General features: G+C 43.2%; 1 protein-coding gene across 1 annotated transcript in view; it reads right to left on the bottom strand.

Annotated features, from left to right (window-relative positions):
• The window catches only part of eloa (elongin A), a 29140-nt gene that overhangs the window by 5217 nt on the left and 4780 nt on the right, over positions 1-19143 (bottom strand). Inside the window, exons 3-9 of the mRNA XM_085790624.1 lie at positions 18779-18891; positions 15226-15980; positions 9708-10090; positions 8791-8902; positions 7018-7170; positions 3129-3226; positions 603-783 (exon numbers count right to left, since the gene is read on the bottom strand). Of these exons, the coding sequence (XP_085646750.1) occupies positions 603-783; positions 3129-3226; positions 7018-7170; positions 8791-8902; positions 9708-10090; positions 15226-15980; positions 18779-18891 (1795 nt within the window). The remainder of the gene's footprint in view (positions 1-602; positions 784-3128; positions 3227-7017; positions 7171-8790; positions 8903-9707; positions 10091-15225; positions 15981-18778; positions 18892-19143) is intronic.

The following is a 19143-nucleotide window of genomic DNA, read 5'->3' as shown; positions in this document are numbered from 1 at the left end:
CTTTCCACTTAAAATAAGACTCATCACCTAAAAATTAACTTGTTTTTAGATCATTTTCACTTAAATTCACAATAAATAGAAAAATCTGCCAGTGAAAGTAAGTTTTTTGTGCTTGTAATAAGGAAGAAAAACTTGCTCCACTATCAGATTTTTTCTACTTATTCCAAGTGAAAATCTGCTTGAAAGAAGTAAAAAGTGTCTAAAAACAAGCTGCTTTTAATATGATGAGTCTTATTTTAAGTATTATGAGATTTGTTTTGACTAGAAATGACATTTTGACTAGAAATAAGACAAATATTCTTGCTAAGATACTTGAGTTTTTGCAGTGTAATGCTGCATTAGCATCAAAACAAAGAAGGCTAAATAAAAAACGATAATACATACGTAGTCTAAGAAAAAAAAAGGAAAAGTTAGGGGGAGGGGCCCACTTTAGTATTCTTTAAGGGGGCCCAGAATTCCTAGCAACGGCCCTGCTTCAGGGACAGTTTTTCATCAACAGTCTCTGTATTTCCCTCTAAAACAACTCTGTGTGGTAACGTTGTGTTATTATCTCATAGCGTGGTGAATGTGCTTTAGGATAGATTGTGAATCGTCTCTCCCACCTTTGGGCTTGTTGGCGTGGGCCGAGGTGATGTTCTGCGTCAGCATGCGGAGCCGCTCCTCGCGCTCGTCGTGCAGCCGCAGGTACATCTCCCTCCACGACTCGTACTCCTGAGGAGACTCGCGCTTGAAGTCACGTCGACAGTGACGCATCCACAGCTCGTCAGAGTCCTCGGTGAAACACTGGAGGTTCAGGAGTTATTAGTTTGAAAGGTGGAGAAAAAAAGACTTCACAGAGCTTCACTTTCACTTTATGTCTTTTCTCACAACCACCTAAGTGGTATGGAGCGAAGTTCTCAAACTTTTTTACACCAAGGACTCCTAAATTGACACAAGTTAGACCACGGACCCCCATTGGACAAAATTTTGAAGCAAAAATGAGAAATACACAAATATTTGCTCTAAGACTGAAGAACAATACTTTTTTAGTCAATGTACGTTCAAATTAGGGCCAATGGCGTGAATTTTTGCAAATATTGTAGAGAAATTTCTGGAAAAAAATGTTACAATTTTTTCCAAAAAAGTTGACAAAATTTCAAAAAAAAAAAGTTGACAATTTTCTAGAGAAAAGTGGTAAAATTTATGTAAATAACAATTCTAGAAAAAAAGGGGTGAAATTTCTCAAAAAAGGTCAAATTTCTCAAAAAAAAGTAAAAAAAAAAATTCTAGAAGAAACATGTAAAATTTCTCAAAAAGTAAAAAAAAAAAAATCTAGAAAAAGTGGTAAAAATAAGAAAATAAAAAATAAAAAAGTAAAGTAAAAAAATAATAATTAAAAAAGAAAAAACTTCTACAAAAAAGTGGTAAAATTTCAAGAAAAAGTTGGGGACCCCCTTGAACCCTCTCAAGGACCCCTTGGGGTCCCCGGACCCCACTTTGACAACCATTGGTATGGAGCACAAACATTAATCAATACGGGGTGTTCCCACCAAACGCGATGACGCTTCATCGCGCGTCGAGATTACATGTAAAGTCAATGCAAACACGCGATTAGTCGCGTCATCGCGCCGGGCGATGCGATGGACGCGATAGCGCGGCGCGATGGACGCGTTGGCCGCGAAAAATCGCCTCCATCGCGTCGCCCGGCGCGATGACGCTTCATCGCTCGAGTTCAAATAATTGAACTTTTGCGGCGAATTCGCGTGAAGACGCGCCGCGACAGCCAATCAGCTTTGAGATCGTCACCGACGTGCTGACGTACGGACGTACTGGTGTTCCCTTGGCAGCTTAGTCAGAGCGAGTCTATTGACAATATTAGAAGTTTTCTGGTTTAGTTTAGTTTATTATTCAGATCCCCATTAGCTGCTGCAAAGCCACAGCTCTTCACTGTTGCTTTTCCGGTGCTGTTACAAACGTTTCTGATTTGGAGATTCGGACCTGAAAGCCCGTTATCACTGCTGTTTTCAACCAGCGGGCGCGGCGAGCCGGCCGCCCCGTCCCAAAGCACTCAACAGGCGGTCAGTCACACAGTAGTTCACGGAGCTGTCTCCTCCTCCTCCTCCTGCAGCCAGAGACCCACACCGCTGTTCCTCTCCCATCTACAGGGACAGGAACAGTGCAGCAATAGTGGTTATCTCTGCCAGAGAATGAAATAGTGGGAGAAATGTTGTTGTTTGGGCGGGCTCGTCGCGCGACGCGATGCCGCGATGAGGCGTTTTTTGCATATTGAACCAGCGTCAAAACTGGAGCGTCTAGCGCGACGCGATTTCATTTGACGCGCGATTCAATCGCGTTCATCGCGTTTGGTGGGAACACCCCGATACAATTAATCAGAGGTAGCAGGAGGCAGTGGGGCATATACATCTCTACATCAGAACAAAACAAAAACTATCACTTATACAGAGGAAGGACACGCTTCAGAAAGGCACCTAACTTATAAATAACTTTTCTTTCATCCGACTGTAACAGCAAAATTAGTTTAAACATAGATGGGCGACAAACACAATGACGTCACTCATCAGCCTCAAATTCTTCTATTACAAACTATTTATCAAATCATCAATATGCACTAGGTGAATAAGAGGACGGAGGCACTGAGGGAAGTTTATTCTAACGTCTCATAAAGGAATCTTTGTTGTATTATTATTATATATTTTTTAATTAATTTTTTCATGTTATTTTGTGTTTTTTCACATTAAACTGTAATATAAGGTGGAGGCTTAAAAAGAAGCCCCTTGTGGCTTTTTGCGTCTCCCTGCACTGTCCTATTGTTACCTACCATGTTTAATGTTGTATTCTTTTAACTTTGTGCAAAAATAAAAATTCAAAATTCAAATTTGTTCTGTTTTTAATGAAAACTGTAAAATACTGTCAATAAAAATGACTGAAACAGAATTTTCTTTTCTTCTGAATAAAGAACTCACACTGGCCCTTGTGTTGTGTAGCGTGTGTGTGTGTGTGTGTGTAGTGTGTGTGTAGTGTGTGTGTAGTGTGTGTGTAGTGTGTGTGTGTGTGTGTGTGTGTGTGCGGTGTGTGTGTGTGTTGTGTAGCGCGTGTGTGTGTGTGTGTAGTGTGTGTGTGTGTGTTACCTGGTTGCTCTGCTCGATGCGGTACAGCTGCTCAGGTGTGCATCGCTCCAGAACCGGTTCCAGGATGTCGAACGGTACACCGCCCACCTCCGCGATGGCTGCAACACAGAGACAGAGAGAGTTAGAGAGTTAGAGCATCTACTTTACATTTGTATTTTTCTCTGTTTCAGATTTTAACTTATTGTTTTGAAACACCAAGGTTTTACTGTTTCTTTGGTTCTGTTGTTGCTCTTGTAGCACCTATGTCACACTAATGTAACACTAAGGCTAATGTACACAGTATTAACGGGCTACTTAGCGTGGTAACGATCATGTGTAACGGTAAAATACAGCAATAGGCTCGTGATCAGAAGGCTGAGGTACGACCCAAAGGAGGGAGCAGACAGAGACTGAGTTTTGCTGCTAGATGATACCATGGATTTTTAGCAAAATAGTGCAATGAAAACCCACAACAATTAAGTGCTATTATATACGTAAGGGATAATGCCCGACGAGGTGTCCATTATCAGAAATTAATGGACGCCTCCGCGAAGTCCATTAATTTCTGATAATCGGACACCTCGAAGGGCATTATCCCGCTTATACCATGGTCACTTACGAGAAAAATACATATTAAATAAGTCAGTCATGATTTAATGTTATTTTTACCGTTAAAATCATACGTCGACTGACTCGTCTTTAAAGGGGAACTAAACCCCTCAGTTTTGGATGACGTGCTCTAAGCTTGAAATTCAAAAAATGCCTTGATTATGGGCGGGACTCCAGGAGTAGCTACTCTCCGATCCCCCCTCCCCCCTCCCCCCTGCGCCCCATTCACACCCGCGAAATCACACAAAAGAGAAAAAAAAGTAATAAACACACATCGACACTTCTGCTACCGCTAACGAGCTACTAACGAGCTACTCTAACAGCACTAGTAGCGCGGACACTACTAGGAGAGGACGCCAGAGCCGTGACACAGCATCTACAGCCGATCCGCCGGCTCGTTAGCTCGTTAACGGCTCGTTAGCGCCGGCCGCACTAACGACTCCCATTCAGGCAGCTGTTAGCAACCGTTAGCCGCAGCAGAGCAGCTAGAGTGCCTAGCAACCGTTAGCGGCAGGCAGCAGCCGGTGCTGATTGGACGGGGAGCTGGTGGCCGGTGACGAAAGCTGCCTCCAAAACGTCATCTGCCTCCATCTCAGCCAATAGAAAAATTTGATTGTAATAGCCGTGTTTCAACCCATAGAGGGCAGTCACTCTACATTTTTACTACAAAATACACCAAATTGAAATATTTTGACTAAAATGTCAAAAGTTGGACCAGAATCAACTGACAACACTACCTTATACCCAAATACATTTGTTTTCAGCAGAAAAAAGTGGTTTAGGGGTTTAGTTCCTCTTTAACATAAGCGGCTGAGCGGACTATTTAATAACTCTCGTCGGCGATCAAAAAAAAAAAAGAGGGACCCGCTGTGACCGCAGCGGCGTGCAGCCAGTGACTCTGCCACAGCCTGGTAGTTGATCAGTGAAGGGAGGTGATGTGACGGCTCAAATGTTACGTGACACAGTTTTTCAGAGGTCCAGTGCACTTCTTACCGCTGGTGTGTTTACAGACTCCAGTGCCGTGATGCGCTGAAAAAAAGTTGTTTTGGTCCGAGTGTCCGTTGCCGTGGTTACCAACAAGCGTTTGAGCCAGCGCAGTAATATTTAGAACGTAATCAGGCTATTTGACCGGAACATCTTTATAGGTGTCCATTATGTAAGGGATAATGCCCGACGAGGTGTCCATTATCAGAAATTAATGGACGACGCGGAGGCGTGAACCGTCCGACGCGAAGCGGAGGACGGTTGCTTCCGCGAAGTCCATTAATTTCTGATAATGGACACCTCGAAGGGCATTATCCCGCTTATACCATGGTCACTTACGAGATAAATACATATTAAATCAATTACTTATAATTTAATGTTGTTTTTACCGTTAAAATGTTGTTTTTACCGTTAAAATCATACGTCTTTAAGCGGCTGAGCCGAGCGGACTATTTAATAACTCTCGTCGGCGATAAAAGAAAAAAAAAAAGAGGGACCCGCTGTGACCGCAGCATAACGTTACAGCCAGTGACTCTGCCACAGCCTGGTAGTTGATCAGTGAAGGGAGGTGATGTGACGGCTCAAATGTTACGTGACACAAAGTTTTTCAGAGGTCCAGTGCTTCTTACCGCTGGTGTGTTTACAGACTCCAGTGCCGTGATGCGCTGAAAAAAAGTTGTTATGGTCCGAGTGTCCGTTGCCGTGGTTACCAACAAGCGTTTGAGCCAGCGCAGTAATATTTAGAACGTAATCAGGCTATTTGACCGGAACATCTTTATGGGTGTCCATTATCACTTTTTAATGGACACCCCGCAGCCAATCAGAATCGAGGATTCACCCAGACCATGGTATAAAGTGAAACGACTTTCTTTAAATCATTTGCATATGCACAATCAGTTCATCAAGATTCAGAATCAGATTCACAAACAGATACATGTCAAAGTCAGCAATAAAAAACCCCAAATGCTTGGTTCGTTATGAACACAAAAAGATGATCCCAGCTGCCCCCTACACAGTTCATATGAAACCCACGTCTGGGTGGGGGAGTTGAGTCCAGGGAGAAGGAGTGGGAAAGTGTGTGGGGGAAAGGTGTGTGCAGGGTTCAAAATTAGCGGTCGCCAGTCGCCAGTGGCGACTAACTTTGATGCTTTGGCGAGTAATGAAGCCGGCTGACTGGCCACTCTGGCGAGTGAAAAAAATCCAACTACTTGGTTGTTGTTACTGTTCCTCCCGACCCGGCTGTGACGCCTGGGTTGTGAGCCGGCGCACGTGTGTATTCCTCTCTCTTCAGTCTGGTGTTTGGCTGCACTTTCAATAAGAAAAGTTACATATGAGCGCGATCAGCTGAGACAGAGCACAATGGATGTGGCATTGATCAGATATCGCAGCGCACATGTTTATTTAACGGCAAAAAAAAAACATCGCTCCATTTTGCCGTTAAATAAACATGTGGGCTGCGATATCTGATCAATGCCACATCCATTGTGCTCTGTCTCAGCTGATCGCTTATTGCAGTGCCGTTATTACAGGTGATGCACATCTATGTCCGTGTAGCTACATTTATTGTCTGATCTTCCTTCATGGTGCACAGTGTCAGTCCTCCTGTGAAACTTTTAGCTACTAAATAATATGACTGAAGGCAGTGGAAGTCTGCACATGTCGACACGCCCCCATGAGTTGACAACATAAGGAGCTAATAAATAAATATATATAAATAACTGATAGTATTATTCGGTCAAGTTCTTGTTATAGGTTAATGGTTAAACTGTTAACCATGTGCATCCCTAAAATAAACCTTTTAGGGAAAAAAGGCAAACTTGACTCCTATATTCCACACAAAAATATGCTAATAGCTATGATATGTGTTAAAAATGCTTATGAGTGTATTATAACAGTTCAACACAATGAAAAATATACAAAACAGCTATAGGCCTACATAATTTTTGGCCAGTAAAAAATCTTTCTGGCCAGTAGATTTTTAAAGCTCACTAGCCAGTTGGCCACTGAGCAAAAAAGTGAAGTTTGAACTCTGGGTGTGTGTGCGTGTGGTGGGCAGGGGCTGAGCGAGTGGGGTGAGAGTTTTGTTTTTGTTTCTTCTACTTTTTCTATATTAATTCATTTTACTTTATGTACAAGCAGCTTGTAGCTTAAGAAAGGTGCCATATAAATAAAGTTCATCGGGGGGGACGCAGAATGAGAGGATCTGACTAATTAATGTGTGTGTGTGTGTGTGTGTGTGTGTGTGTGTGTGTGTGTGTGTGTGTGTGTGTGTGTGTGTGTGCGTGTGTGTGTGTGTGTGTGCAGCAGCTCCACTCACAGTCGATGTTGTTCTGCAGCACGCGGATGCACTGCTCGTACAGCGTCATCATCTTGGGCAGGTAGGCCGTCTTGGACCCTGAGTAGACCACCATCTTGGAGTTGAAGCGTTTCCCCGTGAAGCCGGCGTCCTCCTCGTCGTTCAGCACGGGAACTGAAAGAGAAAAGGGAGGAGGAGAGAGGAGGAGAGAGGGGGGGGGGGTTACACATCTGCTGACACTGAAGGTTTTCTACAACTTGGTCCTGATTCAGTGAAAACAAGTTTGTGCACGTTGAAGCTTTAGTTTGGTATCTGACACCAGAGTTCTGTTGAGATCAGTGTTTGTTCATGTTCACTGTATTTCTGCTTGATGAACGTTATTGTGAACGCTAGGGATGTCACGATTATAGATTTTCTTTGCACGATTATTGTCAGAGAAATAATCACGGTATTAACAATTATCACGATTATTCTGCATTAATTCATTTCACATCATATGAATGTGTAAAATCAAATACAGTCAAAATATAATTACATTACACATTTTTACACTAAATATTTTAAGTCTCTACTATTCATATATAACCAATTATTAATCCTCCAGTGTTTTAAATATTCAAATCATTAATTGTCACCTATACCAAATGTTTAAGTTTATTTTAATTGTTTGTTTTTTATTACAAATGAGACACCAACATTTAAATTCCTACCAACTGTATGTTACGTAGGTAAATTGACCAGTATTTCTTACATTTACCTTCACTTTTGTGCACATCTGCCTCTGTGTTTCCAACATCATCTTTTTTGGAAAGTGACGGTATTTAAGAATCTTAACGATTAATTAATTAATTGTGGCGTTTAATACCACGATTAATTGTGAAAACAAGTAATCGTGACATCCCTAGTGAACGGCGCTCTCTCACAGTGTGACTTGGTTCAGGAGTGAGCCAGATTTCCATAGAGCCTTCAGCCTTCTGGGTAAAAACCAGCTAAAACACTGTAAACAGCGCGTGGCGTCTGTGTGGAGGAAAACTGACCCAGTTGGTTAAAAGGCCGTTAGAGAGAGAAGTCCAAGTAGTTTGACATATTTGAGAATTTTATGAAATAGTAACGCAATAGTAACTTTTCCTGGTAATTAATTAGTTTCATCACATTATAACTGAGTTACTTTTTGGGGAAAGTAAAGTAGTAACTTTAACTAATACTGGTTAAAACTGCTAAAATAACTGCTGTCTGTGGTTCTGTATGGGCTGAGCCAGTAATTTGGAAAAATAATACCTGGTAGCAACATATTGAAAAAAAAGAAAAGAAAAAAGAACTATGAACTAGTTCAGTTTTGGAACCGTGAATTTAGTTCAAAATTGTGATTTATGAACTATGAACTGAACTAGTTCATTTTAAAATGTGTGAACTGAACTTTGAACTAGTTCATGTAGAAAGTGAACTTTCCTCAGACCCTCAGGCCTCAGACAGTTTCACATCAACATGAGTTCAGTATCGACGTCTGTGACGACTAGTCAATTATTCCTTCAACCTGAGGCTGATTTCATTAAGTCAGAGTCATAAATCATCTGTTTAGTTCTTGTCTGTATGAAACCAGACTGTGGCACAAAGCATTCTGGGTAAATTGGGACTTTCCGTCAGACCGAGGAGCTGAGGAGTTTTATTTGATGTTGTACGCTGCTGCAGAGTGACATGTCTCATGTTTCTGACATCAGACACAACGATCCTCTTCCTGTTTGTGTGTTTGTAAGTTCTGGTGAGTAAACAACAACAACAACAACACCCTCTGACCTTTGCGTCTCTGTGGCGACAGCGGAGTGACGTCGATGGAGGGGAGAGGTCTGTAGTTGGGCTGGATGGCCGGCAGAGGGATCTCAGGGAGAGTAGGAACGGCCTCCACCACCTGCACACATCAACAACAACACAACAACACAACAACATCAACAACACATCAACACCAGCATCAATGAACAGAATCTGAAAACAACAACTCATCAAACACAAGATGAGACACAACTGACAGTAACCTGGTAGCAGTATCCACCTTTTTTAACCCTGTTTTGCCGGTTTTGTTCTTCCGGTGGAATTTTATGTTTACGTTTCCATGGTTTCAGTAGTTGCTGTAAATGCATGGATTTGTTTTTTTTTTTCTTTTTCAATGAAAATCTGTAAAACGCATGGATCATCACACCAGCTTTTAACAATAGATATCACACAAACTGACATCTGTGTTAAAAGCCAGCGTTAAAGGGATAGTATCATTTTTTTTAAAGTGTGGTTGTATGATCTACAAATAGCCCCTAAGTACTTTAATTGCAGTAGAAGACTCTCTGCACTCCTCCCGTTAGCAACGCCAGCCCATAATAGCCCTGCCCAGAGATTTACAACATACAGTGTTGTGAACAGACCCAAAGAAACGGCCTATTTTCACGGCCTAAAAGAGGTTTTGCCTGAAAAAAAATACACAGTTCCATTGTTCGCTATAATATAATTTTTTCCAGCCCTTCAAAGTGCAGGAAAAACACAGTTTTTATTTGGACCGAACCAACTCACGTATCCCTCCGCCCAGGGTTAGCGCCCGCCGATCAGCAGTTGGTTAGGTCCAAATAAAAACTGTGTTTTTCCTGCACTTTGAGGGGCAGTTAAAGTGATAAATGATAAATGATGTATTGAACAGATGAAGCGACGTTCAGTGCGTCTGTTCTCACCCTCTTGCGTTTCTCCGGTGTCGGGGCGGCGGCCGAGGAGCTGGAGCTCTGGTGCGGCCGCTTGTTGCTCTGAGCGCCGTTGGCCTTCTGGGCTTTAGAGGAAGAGGAGGAGGAGGAGGAAGAGGTGGTGAGGGGGGCAGCGGGCCGGGCCTGATGGGACGACGACGACGAGGTGGACGAGGAGGAGTGAGACGGCCGACTGTGGTGGTGGTGGTGGGACTGGGACGACTGGGACGACTGGGACGACGGCTTCTTCTTCTTCTTGACGACGATGGGGGCGTCGTACGTGAGGAAGGACTCGAAGGACATGGTGGGGGTCTCAAAGTCCTCCTCCTCCTCTCTGGGCGGGGGCGGGGGGGAGTCCTTCGGCGCTCGTGGTCGCCCTGGAAACAGAGAGGTCAGAGGTCAGAGCTCCATCAACCAGACAGAAATCATCCATGTTGGGACATTTTACTTTAGACTGAAGCTGCTGCAACCGATTATCTATCAATTCATCTGCTGGTTGTCGATTTGTTTAGAGTTGTTTCCAAGGGAAATGCAGCCGGAACTACATTCCCGTTCCCGACACGGCTACTGGGCGGAGGGATTTCAAAAGCGCAAGTAGTTCAGAGTATCTGAGCAGCTCGCCGCTCTGCTCCGCCGTTCTAAAAATAGCTTGCACCGACAAATAAAGGTAACAAACCTACTGCTATGACTATCCGCCACTTTATTTTCCCATGATCCATTGCGTCACACCACAACGGAAGTCGGTTTTCAATCCCGTAGTAGCATTCTAGCGAGCGGCTAACTGGTAGCGTTAGCGGCTAACTGGTAGCGTTAGCCACCGGTGTAGGTACCAAATGTGGAGGCTCCGGGCTGCCAAAACCGCCCTGACTAATCTGATGTTTGTTAAGTCTACAAAACGAATTACCGAACAAACACCACCACTTCTGTGTGCCCGCCTCTGCAACTAGTCATGGCTATCGTAGCCGTTAGCTTCACTGCGGCTGACAGCTAAGCTAACAGCAGCAGCAAACCAACAGCAGGTTAAAACCCTCCCGTTGTCGGACACAACATGAAACTACTCCAGTTAGCTCAGTCATGTTGGAACAAAGATATCCGTCTGTTTATATCAGTCTGTTTATTGAGTTATTTAAAGAGGAACTAAACCCCTAAACCACTTTTTTCTGCTGAAAACAAATGTATTTGGGTATAAGGTAGTGTTGTCAGTTGATTCTGGTCCAACTTTTGACATTTTAGTCAAAATATTTCAATTTGGTGTATTTTGTAGTAAAAATGTAGAGTGACTGCCCTCTATGGGTTGAAACACGGCTATTACAATCGAATTTTTCTATTGGCTGAGATGGAGGCAGATGACGTTTTGGAGGCAGCTTTCGTCACCGGCCACTAGCTCCCCGACCAATCAGCACCGGCTGCTGCCTGCGGCTAACGGCTGCTAGGCGCTCTAGCTGCTCTGCTGCTGCTAACGGCTGCTAACAGCTGCCTGAACGGGAATCGTTAGTGCGGCCGGCGCTAACGAGCCGTTAACGAGTTAACGAGCCGGCGGATCAGCTGTAGATGCTGTGTCACGGCTCTGGCGTCCTCTCCTAGTAGTGTCCACGCTACTAGTGCTGTTAGAGTAGCTCGTTAGTAGCTCGTTAGCGCTAGCAGAAGTGTCGATGTGTGTTTATTACTTTTTTTTCTCTTTTGTGTGATTTCGCGGGTGTGAATGGGGCGCAGGGGGGAGGGGGGAGGGGGGATCGGAGAGTAGCTACTCCTGGAGTCCCGCCCATAATCAAGGCATTTTTTGAATTTCAAGCTTAGAGCACGTCATCCAAAACTGAGGGGTTTAGTTCCCCTTTAAGACACAGCTAACGGTTAGCCCAGCTAACGTTAATCTAAAATGTAATGAATGGAGTGTCATGGCGACACCCAGCGTCGTTCTCCGGAAAGTGGTGGATAGGGATTACGGCAACGGCGAATTTGCCAAAATGTTGAACTATCCCTTTAAAGAGACTCAGAGGAGTTTGCTTTTGGTTATAAAAGTAGTCATATTAATGTGGATGAATCTACGTTACCCACTTGTTAATGGTCCATTTTCGATAAATATATCGTTTTGTCTTCGAACCTCCGACTTTCATTCTTGATTAATGGAAACATTCTTGGCAAACGTATGAAAACACTTTGCTTTCTGAAACTCCTCGTAGTTCCTTTAATAAAGTAAAGTAATTCTTATCTTTGGGGAAGAGACGTCTGACTTAAAGGGATAGTTCAACATTTTGTCAGATTGGTCCATTGCCATAATCCCTATAGTCATAGCAGTAGGTTTGTTACCTTTAATTGTCAGTGCAAGCTGTTTTTAGAACGGCGGAGCAGAGCCGTGAGCTGCTCAGAGCTACGCTACGGAGGCTCATTATGGGATTTCTTGGTTTCCCTCATCAAACTCATCAAATACACAATCCAACAACTCCACAACGCTCTGGTGGACAAGTTGTGAGCTGCACATTCACCACGCTATGAGATAATAACACAACGTTACCACACAGAGTTGTTGTAGAGGGAAATACAGAGACTGTTGATGAAAAACTGTCCCTGAAGGCAACGTGCATCAGCTGGTTTTACATGAATTTTTTTCTCTAAAACAACTCTGTGTGGTAACGTTGTGTTATTATCTCATAGCGTGGTGAATGTGCAGCTCACAACTTGTCCACCAGAGCGTTGTTGTGGAGTTGTTGGATTGTGTATTTGTATTTGATGAGTGACCAATTTGCCAAAATGTTGAACTATCCCTTTACAAAAAAAAAACTGAAAAGGTTCTGAGACTCCAGAACCGGTTCTGTCTGAAAGCCATATACTGACTAGAAGCCGCGTTCCTAGGCAACTCAATGGGCTCTATGCACAGCTCCACCACTTCCTGGATTTAAGGCAGGTCCTTCATTTCCTGTCTTACATTATTGGACAAACTGATTAATCCAGGTGTGTCTGACCATTGTGACTACTCAGACACACCTGGATTAATCAGTGTGTCCAATAATGTAAGACAGGAAATGAAGGACCTGCCTTAAATCCAGGAAGTGGTGGAGCTGTGCATAGAGCCCATTGAGTGGACTACGTCAACGCGGCGGCCATCTTGGTCAGGGGGAAGCCGTGTCTACTTCCTGCACTAGAGGTCTATCAACCATTAACATCACCATAACTCACTGAATATTCAACCGATTCTCAAGCCGTTTGGTTCATTATAAATGTCAGACACATATTTATTATACAACACAATTTTTTTTTTTTATAATTTTTGTTTTTATGTATTAAACATACACTTAGATACTCAGACACACACCCACATGCATAAATACACTGAAATGTGTTCTACAGGGTCTGACTGGTCTGACTGCTGGTCAGACGTTTATTATGTCTATGGTCAAAACCCCGGACCAAGATGGCCGCCGTGTTGACGTACGCTGAGAAGCAGAACGCGGCATCTAGTCAGTATATGACTGTGTTCGAAATCATCCACTCACTCACTCACTCCCTATCCACTACATCATGTAGACGATGTAGGGAACGACGGGAGGAGAATTCGGACACTAGACAGTCATTTTCTCCAGGTGTTGCTGTGACGTAGCAGACGCCGAGAATCATGTAAACAAACCATCGATGTATGAAACAAACCGGACACATAAAAATAAAATAATAAAACCAGACACTTGTGGGAACATTTTAGGATGTGATTCTGTGTGGTTGTGTTACTCGGACAATAAACTGTTGAAATATCTGAAGTTTGGTTTGGTCGACTACTGTTGTGTGTCCCGACCGTGAGCCGTTAGCGGCTCTGTGGCTATTAGCTTAGCTCGTTAGCTCGTATTTACTACATATTCTACTACAGTTTCTTTATCAGATTGATTTAATGCTGCCTGTTAATGTTGGGATGCTGCTGCCCAACTCCTGCTGCTCAGGCAAACGGAGCCAAGGCAAATACGTCTGAGGAGTTTTTTTGGTAAATTGCCTAAATAAATCGTAGCTAACATGCTAATTAGCTTCCTCTTCTTCTCTGGCAAAACACGACCGCATTGCATTGTGGGATACGGGAGTAGAAAGTAGTGTACATCGCTTGTTCACTCAATTTCGCGGTGCATTGTGGGTGTTTTCTCGCCCCCCAATTGTGGATGAAATTAATCGCGGAGAATTCGAACAACACTACAAAATGGCGAACACACTATATAGTTAGTTACTACATCCGTGATGGGGGGAGATTTACAACACAGCCTCTGTCTGAAAGCAGCCGGACAGACCCGGGTCCAGTGAGACGGTGGATCTAGTCAGGTGCAAATATGACTTGACCCCCAAAAAATTCTAACAAAAGGTTTCTCAGTTGTTTTTTATAGTATTAGATGTCCTTAATAACATACTAAAAGTTTACCAAAGTTTGACCACTAGAAAGGTGTTATTTTCAAGATGGCGTCCAAGATGGATAGGAAGCCCAGGGAGACACCACAGGTGAATAGGGTAAAATTTTTAACTAACAGATATCACCATGAAACTTCCCAAGTTTATCACTTACATTAAGACAAATATTTTTTGTATTACAAGTTTTGTCAAATTGTATGTTTAAATATGTAAATGAGGCAATATCTCATTAAATATGCGCTAATTTGCATACATTTCCAGAACCGAAATCTGAACAATGGATAAAAGCCACTTTCAAAATTCTTGTTTTATTTTGTTGACATACTAGAGTCAGAAGTTTTTACAGAGGGGATTTTGGATATCTCTCTTTATCACTCTGTAAATGAGAAAATACTGTCACCAGCCCTAAAAATTCAAGTTGGTCGTGTTTTTAGGAGTAAAATGTTGTATAAATCAGGCTATGAATGATATATCAACAATCCCCTCTGTAAAAACCTTCAGAATATAGAAAGGGATCAAACTGGAAGGTTTGGTGTCTGTAAGTGCTGCTGAAGTGGAGATTTCGGGCTTTTATACAACATTTTACTCCTAAAAACACGACCAACTTGAATTTTTAGGGCTGGTGACAGTATTTTCTCATTTACAGAGTGATAAAGAGAGATATCCAAAATCCCCTCTGTAAAAACTTCTGACTCTAGTATGTCAACAAAATAAAACAAGAATTTTGAAAGTGGCTTTTATCCATTGTTCAGATTTCGGTTCTGGAAATGTATGCAAATTAGCGCATATTTAATGAGATATTGCCTCATTTACATATTTAAACATACAATTTGACAAAACTTGTAATACAAAAAATATTTGTCTTAATGTAAGTGATAAACTTGGGAAGTTTCATGGTGATATCTGTTAGTTAAAAATTTTACCCGATTCACCTGTGGTGTCTCCTCAGGCTTCCTATCCATCTTGGACGCCATCTTGAAAATAACACCTTTCTAGTGGCCAAATTTTGGTAAACTTTTAGTATGTTATTAAGGACATCTAATACTATAAAAAACAACTGAGAAACCTTTTGTTAGAATTTTTTTAGGGTTAGGTGTTTTTTTTTCATATATGCACCCGCCTAATCGATACTCACCTTCGTCCCCTCCTCCTCCTCCTCCTCCTCCTCCTCCTCCTCCTCCTCTCTTCTTGTCCTGTGTGTTGGACTTCCTGCTGTGTTTGCTGGGTTTCTGTCCTGGACTCTGTTGTCTCTCTCTGTCTGCTCCTCTCTGTCTCTTTGCCTCTCCTCCTCCTCCTCCTCCTCCTCCTCCTCCTCCTCCTCCTCCTCCTCCTCCTCCTCCTCCTCCTCCTCCTCCTCCTCGGTCGCTGCTGGTCTGTGCGTGGCGTTGCCGCCGCTCCTCCTCCCTGCTCCTCTCGCTGTGGTTCCTGCTGGTTTCTCTGCTGGGTTTGCTGCTGCTGCTGTGACGGACGTCTTTGTCTTTACGAGAAGAGGAGGAGGAGGAAGGAGGTGGAGGAGGTGGAGGAGGAGGAGGACTGGGCTCGGGGCTGTCGTACTCCTCCTCTGACCGGTACCCTCCTCCTCCTCCTCCTCTGGGTGGGGGTTCGGGCTCGGGGCTGTACTGCTCCTGCTGAGGAGGAGGAGGAGGAGGAGAGGGGGAGTAGTTGGTGTGGTAGCCTCGCTCCTCCTCCACCTCCTCCTCCTCCTCCTCTTCCACCACCTCCTCCATGTAGGAGCGCTCCTCCTCCTCCTCCTCCTCCTCCTCCTCGGGGGAGGGCTCCCGGACGTGTCTGTCTCCTCCTCCTCCTCCTCCTCCTCCTCCTCCTCCTCCTCCTCCGAGGCCTCGAGAGTGTGTGTGTGAGCGGGCGACCTCCTTAGGGTGGCTGTTGGGTCTGAGGAGAGAGGAGGAGGAGGAGGAGGAGAGGAGGAGGAGGTGAAGAGAGGAGGAGAGAGGAGAGGAGAGGAGAGGAGGAGGAGGAGGAGAGGAGGAGGAGGAGGAGGAGGAGAGGAGGTGAAGAGAGGTGGAGGAGGAGGAGGAGGAGGAGCAAAAACATGGAGTCAGTCAATGTCAACAAACACAAACAGTTTCACACAGGCTGTCTTTACTCTACAGGCCTTGATGCCCAATTCCGATTTGTTGCCTATATCCGATTTTTTTGACTGTCTACATGTTCTATCAGAAGTGACCCAGATCTGATCATCTGCATTTACACCTGCTGTGCTGCATGAGACAACCCGCCGGAAATAAACTAGTGATTTCAGGAAATTGTCACGTAATAATATAATAATATTTTTAAACGAAGGTGAGTCTGGTGTTCAGAGTTTATATCCGACACGTCACTTACAAAGTGAACGTTACAAAATTAAGTTAGTGAAGTGTCTGCGTGGAGCGGAGCTGCTGTGAGATGAGACAGCGACGGTGACGGTGACGTTGTGCCACCGTTTGATCCTCCGTCGCTCACGTAGTGAGGACTGGGACAGCCTCACACATTTGTATACAACGTTTGTTTTTTCTCCCTTGATTTCTTATCGGCTCCGTTCAGTTTTTGCCGGTAGGAAAACGTGAAATCTGGTGTTTATCTTGTGCGCTCTCTCTTTTCACACTCCCACGCTTGCCCTCGTATCGATCCGGATAGAAATTAATTTTACTGTAGGCCTATATGAAAACAAGAACTAGTGAGGGGGGGGGGAACAGACACGCGGACACCACAAAAATTTTACACTGTAACACTGTGGCAGTGATTACAGCTGACCACAGCTGGCCACAGCTGGCCACGGTGGTCCAGCTCAGCCCCACGTGTCAATCACGGGCTACTGAGGTTCAGCGAGACGCGTGAGCACGTGAATTTATATTATCATTGATGACGTATGACACGCATTGCCAGTAGGGCTGTCAATCTTCCCCCCAAATCAGGTTCGAATTTCTAACCCATCTTATGTTAAATATTCGACTTACATTCGAATTTTTAATGTGTTTTTTTTTTATTTTTTAACCTCATTATTGGGGGGGGGCAGCGATGACGGTGGCGACAACGACACAGCAGAACAATCCTGCATAGGAGCTGTCCATGGTTACTTAACCAAAAGTCTCTTGAAGTGTTAAACAAAGACAACTATGGACTGTGGAAGTTTGAATAGCAAAAATACAGAAGTTATCTTGACGTGAACCATATGTTGCGGTATATATTTAAAAAAAAAAAAAAGGAGGAAACCCGGCTTCACAGGTGGGGGCGGCGTCCCCCCACTCCCCCCTCCTCGCGGGGGATGCGGCGTTAGGGCACAGAGTAGTGGTGCAACAGATCACAGCTGATCCGTGATCAGCACACAAGTGGTCCGCGGATCTATCGATAAAAAAAAAGGTGTGTGTGTTGTGTGGGGACGCATACGCCACCGTGGCGGCTGAATGAACGGGCAATTTAAAAAACTCTGCTGGTATATTTGAAGCTGCAGCTTTACTTTGTGCACAACAACAACTGCATTTTGTTTTATCAACATGTGTACTACTCTGAACGTCGCGACGCACTACGTTAATTTGCCTCATTAAAAACATTCGAACGTCAGTTTCCACCTTCGAATGTTCTCATTTTGACTAACATTCGAATTGTATTCGAATAGCGAAGTTCGTTCTGACAGCCCTAGTTGCCAGGAAAGATCCGATCTGTCTGTTCAGACTGCAGACACATTGGCGGATATCCGATTTGTATCTGATTTATTTCCACATATAACGGAGCCTGAATCTGATCTGACAATATCCGATTCAATGCGCATTTGTCCCGTTTACACGTTCATGTTACAGATCCGATCTGAGCCACTTGAGAGAAAAAAATCGGAATTGGGCCACTTGAACCGTGCAGTGTAAAGACAGCCTAATGTATCACAGGACTCATCTAGAATGAGTTTAATGAGTTTAATGAGTTTGTATTTTCACACTAAATCAATTATGGATTCATCATTTATAGATCTAGTAGTTTATTATTATCAATTATTTAGTCGATGTCAGAGGCTCATTACATCTTTTATTAAGTGTCAGTTAATGATGAACAAACTATTTAGATGAACATCGACGCTGCATCGATACAATGATTTACACCAGAATGAACTAATGGTCAGTGAGTTTAATTCACAGATTATTAATCCTGAGTTTTACATTTCTAACTGTATCTATACATTAAACAGCTGCTGCCATGGTTACATTAAATAGACGGAGGAACTATTTTATTCCTCAGTTTGTTAAAATGTTGAATCGTTGTGTCTTGGACGCAAGAAAAATGTACAAATTAGTAGGAAGCAGTGTAGGAAGCATGGTTTATAAATGAGGAATGAAGTATCTAATAGTGTAACTAACTAATGCTTAATAGTGTGTGGTTACTATAAAGACCAAATGAATATTCCAGCATCAGATTTGTTGGCGCTGAATTAAATTTAAATGTTTATATTATCATAAGTAACTGCTTCATCTTCATATCAAACATCACACACAGTTTTACACTGATACACATAGATAGGTAATAGGTTAGATAGGTTCACTGATGGATTCTGGAGTTTATACAAAAATATTTGTCTTTTAAAGTGAAAAGAACTCACATATAAATAAATATATAAAATTGATAAATGTGTTTCTGATGCACACACAAGTATATATATATATATAAGTGAGTGTGTTGTCACGGCGACGCAGCTCGGTAGCTACCTGTCTGCAGACTGAGGGACCAGCTTCTTCCACTTGGCTACCAGACCTTTGGCCACTTCTCCAGCTGCGTCATGTTTCCTGAACGAGTTCACAGTTTTCCCCACGCCGGTTTCCTACCAGGAAAAACACAGACAACACATGAGACAGTGAACGCACCGCCACCGATGAATGAATGAATGAATGAATGAATGAATGAATTTATTTATTTATTTATTTCGGTATATCAAGCTTATATAACCGAAAGGGTGTAGGTTGAAGCCAAAGCTTATATACCCCGACCCCTTTTACCTTAAAACATTAAAATAAAATATAATAATATAGGCCTATGTATACGCATTAATACAATAGGATCATGAAATGAATCA

This window comes from Trachurus japonicus, chromosome 11 (assembly GCF_045865225.1).
Source record: "Trachurus japonicus isolate A0001 chromosome 11, Traja_1.0".
Taxonomy (NCBI): domain Eukaryota; kingdom Metazoa; phylum Chordata; class Actinopteri; order Carangiformes; family Carangidae; genus Trachurus; species Trachurus japonicus.
The sequence above is the reverse complement of the archived record's forward strand: the minus strand, read 5'-3'. Positions and strand labels throughout refer to the sequence as shown.